At 37.0% G+C, this 13,668-nt stretch overlaps 2 protein-coding genes across 3 annotated transcripts in view; one reads left to right on the top strand and one right to left on the bottom strand.

The window, feature by feature from the left end:
- Positions 1 to 40: 40 nt before the first annotated feature.
- Positions 41 to 781, bottom strand: LOC124159710 (inorganic pyrophosphatase-like). Its single transcript, XM_046535621.1, has one exon. The coding sequence runs from the start codon at positions 779 to 781 to the stop codon at positions 41 to 43; it is 741 nt and encodes a 246-aa protein (XP_046391577.1).
- A 1,064-nt stretch (positions 782 to 1,845) lies between these two features.
- Positions 1,846 to 13,668, top strand: part of LOC124159013 — a 151,677-nt gene continuing 139,854 nt past the window's right edge. For both annotated transcript variants that reach the window (XM_046534495.1, XM_046534493.1), the window contains exon 1: positions 1,846 to 2,252. In XM_046534495.1, coding sequence (XP_046390451.1) covers positions 2,076 to 2,252 — 177 coding nt within the window. In that variant the 5' untranslated portion in view covers positions 1,846 to 2,075. The remainder of the gene's footprint in view (positions 2,253 to 13,668) is intronic.

Genomic DNA, 13,668 nt, shown 5'->3' with positions numbered 1-13,668 from the left:
AAAATAAGAAAACTAATTAAGTTTTGACAAAGCTTTTAATTTATAATCTACATGATGTCTGATCCTTGAAGTACCACATATCGACTTTAGAGTCCTTCAGGAGAGGATTTCCCAACTCAGGAGAAGCATTCAAGATACCCTGAGCTTGTGATATACTTACATTGTTGGGGCTCCCCACATGACTCACATTGACAGTAGAGACGCCTATGATGCCATCCCTAGCAATAATTTTTTTCCAGTGCTCATGTGCCGACTTGATAACTTGATGTGCAACCACAGGCCCCTGAATCTCTCCGTTAAAGTAAAAATAATTCTCTGGTTTGCCAACAGCAACTTTAAAGATATCGAACCATTCTGTTGTAACATTGAGTATACCAGGAAAATGACGATTGACATCGTCCAAACTCTTCAGGAAGCTATAATGTTCATCATCAGTGCTTATGGCAATTAGTTTCCAGTCAATTTTGTTTCTATCAATCAAACCCAAAGCTCCAAGGACTTTAACTTGTAGCACTTCACCACACGATGGAACACGTTGTCCTATTTCAATAACATCTACAGGATCTCCATCGCCCTTAAAGCCAGTTACCTCATCAAGTACCATGGAATCTTCAAGAGTTTGCGGAATCGCGCCGTAGTTCCAAGGAATCCCATGGTATGGGAAGCAGTTGGGCAAATATCGCAGTTTGCCCTCACAATCATCCTGCTTAATAGGATTGAGAGGTTCCTCAAGAGATATTTCCATTTTGTAATTGGTCCATCGTGGTATTTCCACTATCATGTTGACGATACAGTCATCGACATTCACATACAATGGAATATCATGAAGCGGTGAAATGACACTAATATCATCTTTAAAATATATTCTGTAAGAAGGGGAATTAATACATCCACGCTTGGTTGTACTGTACATTTCTATTGCTTAAGAAAATGTGGCTTCAACGTCCAAGACGCCGATTATTCCCCACACAACATTTAAGCTTACACAAATCGCTTGATTTCCCAGCACAATAAATGCAAACGGTCACTCAAGTTATTCTAAAGCAAGGAGGTTGCAAAAAATATTCCGACTTCCTTGTCCTATAGAAAAAAAAGCATTTACACTTCAAAACAAACGTTAACAAAACTGAACAAAACAACAAAGACCGCATTTCGTTCTTGATTTGTTTTTAGTTTTACATGTTGCCATAGGAACGCACGTTCCATCTTGATGTAAAACCACATATCCCTTTATTTAGTAAATGCTTCTTTGCCCGGGACCATCTGGCGGCAATATTTAAAGGGAAGATCAGGGGGAATTAATAAAGGAGCTGTTATAAGTTATTATCAATAATATTATTGTTGAATTAATTTAAAACAGATACATAAAACTTAGATGCGGATAAAATGGCGCGGTATCAGCGCATTGGGTGCGACCATATACCAAGGGTTCGATAGGTACTCCAAAAGGGAGAGGGAATCGCGTGAAAGTAACTACGTTTTTCATTTTTCAATGAATGTCGAAAGATATCATTTTACTTATGAAGAGAATACTAATCATGAATTTCGGAAACGAGATCCAAATTTTTCGAGTAATATGAGTAGTGTGAGAAATGTTTTCAGTATTCTCAAAACTCTGAATATGCGTTCGCATTTATAGTACTATATCGATGACAATTTATCATATTTTACAATGATATGGGTGAATAATTTTTTTCGAGAATTTTTTTAAAAACTTCAGTATTCCTGCATATCAACAGAAGTTTCCGAATGATATGTTTCCCTTAGGTTAACTATTTGCGTAATAGATGGCATCGTAAGCCTAAAATGCGACACCAACCCCCTACGGTGCTCAGTCGAAACACCGACTGTTCAAGTCAGTCAAGCAGACGACATCTGAAGGGTTGCACCAGTGGTCTGGAAATGTGCGGATTTTAATAATGGACTTTCTTATTTTTTGCTCGAATATCCTCATAGACTATGCGGGAACTATATTTTCAAATCAAAGTATATATTATGAGTGCGGAAATGTTATGTGATATCAGGTAAACTTCGCAGAAGAATTCTGTGAATTCTAAGGTCTCATCGTCGACAATATGAATTCTCCGAAACTGAGTGATAAAGCACCAGCGTCAACAACTTCTTCTACGAGAGTTATTCAGCAAGGAAAACAGCAGCAACCTCAACAAAGACCATTGGGTACTCCATCGTCGCAGGCTCAACACCAGCAATCTCAAAGTTCATCGAATGAAAGCGAGGTGGAAGCCACCCAAGTAAGATTAATTTTTGTTTTACTACTTAAGTGGAGCTTTTCTATTCCTATGAAGTGATTTTTGTTTTTTTTTATCGAAGATTTCTCCTCGGCAAAGTGGTCCATCAATGTTTAAACCTTATACCTACCACCTGTTTCGTCAATCTAGATCACATATCAGAGCTCCGATATGTACTCGTTTTCCTATTATACTTCTAGCCATTTAGGATAGAACCTTATTTTTTCACGTGCAGCTCGTCTCTCTGTAATTGGTTTTGGATTGCAAATTTTGGCGGCAAGTGTCTTGAATTGGATGCAAGCAACGTTAATGGGTATTTTAAGATGCTTCCGAGCGTTAAAAAGGTATTTTGTCTGTAAAAACATGATTGTTATTTTGTTAACCACCACCTATCCTTTTGCTATTGACTCAAGTGTAAGCTAAAGGTTTGACTCAATTTGACGTATAATTTGCTTCGAAGCAAGTGGTGTAGTAGTCCGTAATCTTTTCTGTGAATGAGACAGCGTTGGCACAGTAGAACAGGCATTCTGTATTTATTTTTCGATGAAATTTTGATTGTTTTCCTTGCACATGGCCTGCGATTGGTTAGGGAAGGCATTTGAATGGGCAGCAAAGGATTAAACGGATTTTTTTGACTTAACATTTATTAGTGTATGGTTCGGTATGCCTACTTTTAATTCGTCATTTATTGTTTATTTTTCTTGGTCGTGAGAACAGCGTGATATATGTCAGAAGATACGATAGCCCGGTTGACTCGAGATGCTCAGGTTGGTATTGGCTTCCCCACCCTCGAGACTGGGTTCAAATACCGGCCGGCGGTGGTCATGCAGATGATTCCTCTAACCTTGACGCATGGATGCAGCTTACAGGATATTTATCCGTGGTCCCCATGGTTTCTTCTTTATGAATCAGGGTTTCTCACCACCCTGCCTCCTACGTGTTTTTCCCTCATGGCACTACGACCCTAATGTCAGTCGCCTCCCCCGAATACCAACCCTCACGATTCATTTTTTTCGTGCTGGATATTATCATCGAACCTATAACATACGTGGATTTTATGATTATATTTCTGCTGTATGTTATTTTTAATTTCAGATGTATTAATAATTCTCGCTGATTTGATTTTCTGTAGTTAGTTGTCGCCCATTCTGTTATGCATATTAATGAGGGGGATACTGTGGTATTGGGACGGTTTACACTTGTGAGTTCCCTGCACCCATACGAAGTGCACAGTTATACTAGTAAACCATCTATTCTGCCATGATAAAAACTACAATGGCAATTTACTCGCTAATTCAAAACTCAAATACCGATCATTATTTCAATATATTATGTAATTTTCAAAGATCGCTCATTGATTCCCCGAGCACTTCTGCGATGTATGTAGTGCTATACACCCAAGGCCGTACAAATCGTATTGTTTAGGGTCCTCCTAAAAGGTTGGATTGGTGTGTACCCCTTCAAAACCACCCTCCACCCCCGAAATCCACCCACTCTCCAAGTGAATCCCCGCACCCGAGAATTTTTTTCTGGCAAGACCATTGGCTATTGTTGGGTGTACTAATTAAGATTTTTTTAGTGCATTGCTTATAATGTTCGCCCAACCGTATAATTAAAGAGCCAATTCATCGCACGCAAATTATATTAATATAAATGTGGATGTAACCAATCACAGCCAGGGGGATGCTTTGTAGGTTTAACCTGCCTCCGCCCCAAAATATTTTGTATAGCGACTACCGGCGATGCATGTACTGTGGAGACCACCAACCCAGATATACCTATCATCCGACGCTGCATTTTTTCGATATAATTACATTTTATGTTTTCCAGTAACCAACGATGAATATAAACTTTCAGCATTATTCAAACGAGATTTATTGCCGCTTTAATGAAATAGGTAGTTTTCCGATGCGAATTGCCTTCAAAATATCAGGTAGGCAACCCAGGCACCACACGGACTCCCTCCCTGCCCCCGCCGTCTGCAAGCAAATTTTTGTCTACGTCCCAGGACACTGTCGTTGTAAAATATCAATTACATTAAATTTAGTCAATGCAGTCCTAATTGAAATAAATACTTGCAATTTTCCACGATAATAATTTTATTACGACCAGGCTATTCTGCTCTTAAACACTCATCCCCCTCATCTCCTATTTTACTTCCTCCACTCCAGTTAAAAACTGAATGCACTACACACCATTTGTACCTTGAAGATGATGTAGTATCATTGAAACCTAGGTCGTAATAAATTTTATAATCGTGGAAAAATGCAATTATTTATTTCAATATGGAAAAATTCCACTCCATCACGCTGGAATCTTCGGGTTTTATTAAATGTAGTCCTCCGATGACATGAGTTAGAGATTTTTTTTAGATTTTTTTATTTCTTGTAAAAGATCAATTTCACTGCTATGTTTATTATATTTATTACGTATTATGTTGGGTGGTGAATTTTTGGCACAATAGTATTTCACATGGTTTCATTAAACCAAGGAGACTGAAATGCGCATTGAGAGCATAAAAATTATGATATGCAAACAAAACTAGCATTTATCAATATTTACATCGTCATATCGGTGGGTACATGAAATATTTTACCGTCCTTCTCTAATCCTAACTTTGAAAACTTAAAAATTTTCTATAAGGTTTTAATTGACATCTTACTATCGAGTAATAACTAGTTATTGAAACAAGTATAATGCAAGTTCCCGATATTTTTTCTTTTCTACGCCATGTGGATGGTTCAGCATTTGGTGAATTTTGAAGATATACGTAATGGCACAATAGAACTGCTTCGCAGAAATCAATCTTGTATTAATGGGGAAGTTATTAAAATCGTGTTGGTGCAAGTTGAATGAACGTTCTTGCGATGGTGTTGGAGCAGCGTTCGGCACTCAGGTGGTATAAATTCGAAAGGAAAATTGGCACTTTAGTTTAACGTAAAATATTTTACTGTTTTTTTTTGCACCAAAGATAAACAACCTGACTATGCAGACGCATTGGTCTATATTTTATTTCACTCTTCGAACTTGTATCTAGAATAATTATACGCTTGCCCACAATGAACGCGCAGGTCCTTGTCTATTTCATTCTATTTCATGCCCCATGTTGGGGGATAATTCATTTCCCTGACTTTTTCCATCCTGGTCTGTCTACTCTTTTCGTTTTCTTTCCTTTTTTATTTCGATTAATTAGGCTGCATATCAGCGAGTTTCAATAACCACAGTTACGGGATCGTAATGGGATTGATGGAAGGGTGATAACAGGCACGTGGCCAGGAGGGCTGCTTTGGGGGCTTAATCCTCTTCCCCCCGAAATGTTTTGTGTAGCGACTACCGACGATATATATGCTGAAGACACCTCTAGGCCAAGGATACCACTTTGACTCTCCAATTTTCGATATCATTACATTTCATAATGTCTGCCTATAACTAACAATGAATATTAAATTTCGGAATTCGATTCGAAACGAGATTCATTGCCGATTTAATGAAATACATATATAGTTTTCCGATGCGAATTGCGTACAACATATTCTGAATAATTTCACAACTATTTGCTATTTTTCGTTAAATTTATTAAATTATTTATCGGTATTTTTTTACCTATGATGTTTACGATTAGAAAGAATTTTGAAGGATGTCAATAACAATTTATTTTTATATAAATAAAATATATATTAAATGAAATATAGACAAAAATATTTCTATACTTACGCTCTTATTTGGAGGAATGGACGAATTTCCTAGGAAGGGCAAATGTTGGGGAGGAATCAACATTGTAAATTGTGTTAAATATTTTCGTTATAACTATTTGCGGCCTTAATGTTGTGTGTTTAATTTTAGCATTCTCTTCGGCTTGTGACGCGGAGTCATGAATAGAGGCGTTAATCTCTGTCATAAAATATTTTCATGAAGGGCATAACTAATTTCGGGGGGGGGGGGGGGGGGGGCGCCGTCCTTGCCACCCTAGCTGTTTTCAATGCCTTATCAGTTTCTGCGATGCCGAAATTTTGGTTTGAGTGGTGTTTTTTGTAAGGGATAACCACATTCTGAATCGCCTTGATGTTTACGTAACCAATGATCGCAAGTGGTTGACGATATGTCTTCATTCACATTTTCGAACCACTGACATTTAACCCGGTAGGCCTACCTTTCATTGGGGACACCTGGCAAGTTCACCGAATGGTTTTTGAATGTCAGAGCTCATTCAATATACAGGGGTTACCAAAAGGAATGTCGGAGTTTAAACAGAACTTATGTTATTCCACGTATACTTATAAATAACAAATCAAATTAAATTTATAGCTCAGAAGTTCCTTTGTACGATTTTGAACTAGAAGTTTATCCCCAATTTTTCTACATAAATTTGTGAAAACACATTTAAACGTATAAAATACCGAGAAAGCTTGTTCTGCATTCTGACTCATTCCTCCAAAACGGCACTGATACGATTTTTATTTTTGAGGACTTCATAAACTATGAGTATGTGCCTACCCAATTAGCTGACCTAAAAGATTGAAAAACAGGTTTGAATCAGCCGTTGTATCGATTACTTCAGGCAAACTGATCATGGTTAGGGAAGAAATGGCCCATAGATTAAGGTTGTGCCATATGACGAATGGAGCTCATACTGAACTCCAGTATTTAAAAAAAAATAGTTTCCATTGCTTTTTTACTGATTAATCATTCATAATTGTGCGTGAAATGGCAAATATTAGGAATCGTTTTAATTCCGATATTTTTAAACTCCTTGTTTTATTTTTTGGATATTTTTTCTTTTGGACATTATTTTAAGCTATATCATTATTCCTCGTTACTTTTCCACGTGCGGAACCAGAAAAATAATTACCTATTCGTTAAAAACTTTTTTAAGTTATTTAAATCTATGTACCTATATTTAAATTTATTGCCATTTACCTAAATTTTCATTAAATAAAGAGAGTGGTTAACTGTATTATCATTTGTAAAAATTGAGTTTTGAACGTTTTTCTCGTAGCTTTTCAAAACGACATACCGAGAGGAAATGTTACACTTAGGAAGAAGATTCCCTATTCCATTGTCCTTTCAATTTGTTAAACGTTGCTATTAGAAAGATCTCTACAGAAAAGTACGGGTCAGATTACCGCTTTCAAAATGCCTCCGCTGTCGTGGTAACCCGAATCTACCTCGACTGTATTTCGCGATATATTTTAGTATGGATACTGGTAAAGAAGTTAGTTTGCTATTGCAGGAAAAGTGAGGTACTAAATTCATTGCTGCCATGGGAAGTTATCATCAACAAAAGTTGACCTCCTGGTTAAGCATCCGCTATATCTGTTGCAGTTGGTGAGTTGGGTGAGGAATGTGACCTTGATGGCGAAAAACGAATTCTTAGCAATAAAACTGCGATCTTATGGAAGACATTGAGCAACTCCCGAGGATAACGACGGAGTCATTATACTCATCACAGAGACGAGACGACCTGTCTGGTGTAATTAATGCTGATGTAAGAGGACGCATACATGTCGCTCGATCCGTATTTTTTTGGTACATGAAAATGCCTTCAACTTCATCCCATCGTCTTAAAATATTCTGGGCTTGTAAAGCAGGCCTTGAGCAGCATTTGTATGCATTTCAAATTTAACAATTTTGCCTATGCATTTTGTCTGGTGTAACTTTGTCGTATTTGTAATGCAGGCAAATTTTGGCGAATAAAGTACAAATGAATACTTTTAGCGAAGATGAAGAAGAGCATGTGCTCTCTCCTTAGACTTAGGCATTTTTTTTCTCATAACTAATGCGGCCAAGATGTCCCAGTACCGAAATCTGGGGGGCTTAATTAATTAACATTTTCTTATTGAAGACTACATGAGACAAAAGAATGATTGACGTGCGTAATATCTCTTTTTTAACTAGCTTCCACGAAGCTTTCGTGACTTCTATACATATACTTCCTCTCGTCCGGTCTTCTTTCGCGACGAAAAACTCTCGTAATAGTTAAGCTATCGTCTTTAAATGTTCAGGGTGTAAAAAGTCCCCTTGGCAAAATTTGCCTGTATTTCAAATTTGGAAATTTTACCTCGTTTTCTTCGAAGGCGTAACATTTTTACATTTTTGATAAAGGAAAGTGTTGACTAAGGTCTAACCTATGAACTCAGAAAATTCAAATATGGAAGTTAATAATTTTTAAGGGAATAAATCATCACCAAAAAAGACGAAAGATACTCGGTCAAGCGGGAGGAACGGGTCTTTTATGCATTTTTTGTATTGAAAAAAAAACGTTAATTAGGAGACTAATCATTTTTCCTTCTGATAATTCGGCAATGCTCTTGCCGGTGACTCCGTAAAGGTATGCCGCTGGAGTGTCTGCGAGTATTTCCCAAAATAATTTATCCCATATTTTCGGGCTTATTTCGGGTCTATAATTCCAGTAGAGAAACAACGGAAAATCTGCGGGAATAAGGCGGTCTTTTGCCAATGAAACTTTTGATTGTAGTTTTGTTAGGGATGTGCGAGTAGCCCTTTTTGATCTCGAGTCGAGTAAGGCAATTGTGAACGAGGCAATACAGCAATGCATGCTGCAACATATTCTCATTTTTCCTATCCCCAATTTTATATTCTGAATGCTTAGCTTGATGTAAAAAGGAACATATAGTGAGGAGCGTTGATGTAAATCGTGTCAGAATCAGCAAAACAAAGAAAAAAAGGCTTGGTGGTGTAACAGGCTAACACACCTGACCGGCAATCGGGAGATCCGGGTTCGAATCCTGGCTAAGTCAAATATTTTTTATGGCGAACTTCATCCGTTGGTGTATTTAAAGTAAAGAAAGAATGATAGGAAACATAAGCATCGCATAAGAAAATATGAGCGGTACAGCGGTCCACTCCGATTACGCCGCCAGGTCGGAAGACTGGCGCCACTGTGTCTGACAAAGAAGTATTCGACGCCCACGTCGACTACTATGATGGTTGATTGATACATATACAACCAGCTGAATCTCATAGGCTATGGGATTGGAACGACTTATCGACCATAAAAACGGTATAATTACATGAGTTTTCTGATAGCGCTTCCTGTCGGCAGATTTCTGAACTTACTGGCGTCGACAGCCTTGTAACCGATACGACTCGACTCGACATTCGTAGTACTACTCGAAGCACTCGAGTTTAGTACCAACTATTCGACTCGACACGAATTTTCGAGTTCTCGCACATCCCTAGTTATTGTATCTCGTTAGTGCAATATTTGCATTTATACATACTTATGGAATACTTTAGTCCTCATGTTCTCCCTTTCTGAAGCTAGTTCCCTCTCGTTCTTCTTCCCTATTACCTCTTTCATCTGTACAAAGTACTTTTCTTTGTATTTTTAATCGATCGCGGCACTGGCTTTGACGACTGATTTCATGTTTTTCTTTTTCCATGCATATTTTTTCGTTATTTTTGCATTTGCTCTGCATTTTGCCTCATCTTATATTTTTAGGTCCTATTTTACCTTAATTTCTACGTAGTAATCCTTCATTTTATTTTAACCTCGCATATATAGACTTATTTAAACTACTAAATTTTGGCGGATGTAAGGTTTATACATGACTGTATTTGTGTTAGTCTTTCGTTTCAACGAGCGATGCATGCTTGCTGGGACCTCATACCACCTGCCAGATTGTATGCGTCTTAATGGTAAAACTATTATGTCTACATTATTTGAAAACCATGTAGTGCGCAAGAGGGGTGCCTAAATCATGTTGGTTATTATATAGCTGCTGTCAAACACCCCAGACGTGGGTATTATGTAAACCTCTTGGCCTTCCTCGCGGGACTTTACCTTCTACTTATCTCTCCAATACATTTCTCGCGAAAATATTTATTTTTGCAACCGAAATTTATTATTGTGTTCCCGCGTTATAATGAGGAACTTGCATGGGTCGTAGATTGCTCTAAAAACTATTTTGAATAAGTCAAATGGATACATTAGGTCGCAAAAATACCTTCAGTTTCTCCATTCAACATCAAAAGAAATAAAAAAATTGCATTTAAAATCGAGAAAAATTTCTCTTAGCCGACCACTGCGCGAAGACACCCGAGCGTTGCCGAGGCCAGGCGTGACGTCATAGGTGCCTAAACAACCGTAGGGAGTAGGGAAATACGCTGAGCGCATGGTGTAAAATTTATTTTGAGGGAGTATTTAGCCGCTCATCGTCACTTTATTTTGTTCTGTTATTCTTGGGCAAGTTTTCCTATTGCTATTGTGCCTAGATTATTACTTGGGATATTAATAATGCGGCATCGGGATGATGAAGTACAAGCGTTTCACTTCGTGTGTTTTGGTTATCAGAAAAATGGATGATAACGTTGCCACTCGTTCGAATAGTACACCTGAAATTCATCTACGTCAACATAATACCCAGCAAGCCGCCTAAAAGGCACGTGGCATGGGGTGTTAGGACACCAGCCTTTTTTTAGGACACCAAAAATTGATGCTACGACCCTCATGGAATTTGTTAAGACAAATTATTGCTATACGTCGGCGGCAAATCGAGTTGTAAAAGAAACTTGTAATACTGGAGGATAACGATCGTAAGCTGTGCTGTTGACATTAGAGTAAGCTGTGCTGTTGAATTTGGCAACGCCGGATTAACGGAGAAGGTAGTCCTATCCGTCCTACGGTACGAATTCACAGCAAAACAGTCTGCACACAATCCACATGTGAGATCGCGAATCGGTTCCGCTGCCAACACACACAAGCTACAACCTATTTCAATGATATAGGTAAATCCATAAACAATATACTAGCATATACCATAAAAATATAGTGGGAAATAGGCAAATACTCTTATCAAAAACTGGATGTCACTATCACATTCTTATATTCATCACGTACAACTTACAATAACAGAACTCGTTATGATGAATAGAACTATTTATTCACTGATTTAAACCCTTAAATTAGCCCACACAAGTGACATTTCTCACTACTATTCGTTGAAATAATGGAATAACAAACTTCACACCCAGTTTTTATTTCAATAGCGTGATCGTGAAATGTCATATCTACGGTGAACAACGGAGATTAGCACGCCACTGACAATTTTTACACTACTGTTAGACATTGATCGATAGCGTAATAGCACTTTTTACAATTCAATCACGATGGAACACTGATAACTCTTGGCCGATATTTTTCAACTTGTCAAACTTTGTGCATTACAACCACTGGCACTGTGATTATTAGCAGTAGCTTAACGGGAGATGTCACGTTAAAAATAACACTATTTTGGCACAAAAATGTTCCTAGATGTCTCCAATCAGCGAGCAAAAGTTGCATTGACTGGAATTCACCCCATAATACAAGCACAGACAGTCCTAAACGACGAATTCTCTGGTACCTACGAATAAACGGATGAAGTTATTGTATATAAAAGCTAAGCGGACATTAGTAAACATCAAAATCGTTCTAATTACATACTTAAATGAATGATATGCCGTCGATAACATCAACTTACAATTGACGTATCCCCCTTCCGATGGCCGTGGCTCAGACTCCTACAACGATGTTATTTAGGTATTATCAAGTTTTTGGTTTAACTGCTCCAGTTTTATATTTTATGCCCTTACTCAGATATTAATATTATAAATAATGCAAAATACGAGGGCTTACAAGCCTCTATCGTCGGATATTTATCTTTAAATATAAAATAATCAACACGTCTAACAAACGAAGCTCTCACAACTGCTGGCAACTATTACAAACAATCACAACAATAGCTTCGCGTGATGTTTAGGCACCTTTGATGTCATCGAGGCTTCGTCGGCAGTGGCTTGGGGGGTGAGGGAGTTTTGCCCGCGCTTTAAAATTCGTTATATTTATCATTAAATAACTCGCGAAGGAAAACTCAGATTTACATGCTGTTTTCTTTGTTGTATTCAGAAAATAATTTTCTGTCCGCCTATGAAATAAAAAAAAATCATGCAAGTTCCCCATTGTTTTACGATTGCCCATCAAAACATTGCAATGCGTTTTTTTGGTCGAAAAGCTCATCTTATTTACAGCCAACCTAATGAGGTGGATATATTTTTGGACGGAAATCATCTCGGAAACTACCTTAAGACGTCGGCGATTTTGACGTTGGTGAAATTCGTCGTATCTTCAGAAGTTAAAAATTTTTTGATACGAATATTTTCATATTATTGGTGTATTTTCATTGAGTAATTACTTTTATGTTGTAAATTGTCTACATTACCTTTACGTAAGCGCGAAATGACGACCGTAAATATATATATTTGAAACTAATTATAATTTATATATATTAAAATAAGTATATAAGTATAATCATAGAGTAAGTGTAATCTTACTCTATGGAATAATCTATTAAGAAAAATAATTTGCTGTTTTCCACGCTATATTTGAGAATATTTCCCCTTTAGACCATTATTGCATAATCCACGAGTTATTTCCCGTAGACCTTTGAGTAGACTACTCTCTCAGACTCTGCCGTCATTTGACAATGATCAGTGTGTTCATGCGTAAAAGCATATGTATCTTCCTGTTACTGGCACGGATATTCCTAATTTTAACAACCTACAATTTAATAGTTTTAAAATTCTCATAATAATAGTAATAATATTTTTCTATTACTCCTCATTAATTACAAAGAAAGAGACACATAAAATGTAAGGAGCTTTAGGTAACCAAGAAGGCGAGTGTCTAGGTTACTATCATTATGCAATAATCATTCATGCATTGGTTTATTAATAATGGAAAAAGGACAGGTACTAACATTAACAAAATAATATCTTTGCATAAATATATTCTTATAATTAAAGTATTTGATTTATTTCTTCAATTTCTATATGAAGTATTTCTTCAATTTCAAGAAAAGTAAGCAGCCAATTTTTTATATTTTTTAGAAAAATATGAAGATTTGCCGCCCTTAGCACTCAGTACTACTATTCGTCATTTTTATTCCTAATTAGTTACTAATCTAGAATGCTAATCCTCAGTTTTTAATCTGATGGGAACAGCTTCGTGCCATTGGCTTCTTATACATATCAAATCGTTGTTATTGCTTCAGTTACAAAGTGCTCAAGGTTAATAGCGAATGCATCATCCCATTATTGGCATTGATATATTACTAATAGGATATGAACTTAAAATTTAATATTTTTAAAACTCTCAGAATCCGTCATTTTGTATTCATCATTCTTAATCGTGATTATAATAATAATAATAATAATAATAATAATAATAATCTAGAATACTAATGCACAGTTTTTAATATAATGGGAATAGCTTCATGTGATTGTCATACAATTCATATCGTCGTTTTTTCCTCACCCCTCATTCAGCTCATGGCGAGGATGCAATTTAGCAAACCGCCGTTCTTCCTCTTTAAGCTCAGCCTCACCAGGGCGCCCCTCCCCTTGCTGATTTTGTCAAGTC

The sequence above is a fragment of the Ischnura elegans genome, chromosome 5 (assembly GCF_921293095.1).
Source record: "Ischnura elegans chromosome 5, ioIscEleg1.1, whole genome shotgun sequence".
NCBI classification, from domain to species: domain Eukaryota; kingdom Metazoa; phylum Arthropoda; class Insecta; order Odonata; family Coenagrionidae; genus Ischnura; species Ischnura elegans.
Note: the sequence above shows the minus strand (reverse complement) of the source record. Positions and strands in the feature narration are given on the sequence as shown.

What these genes read in the sequence shown, in the direction of transcription:
- LOC124159710 (XM_046535621.1), bottom strand. Translation starts at nt 781, where the DNA reads ATGATAGTGGAAATACCACGATGGACCAATTACAAAATGGAAATATCT.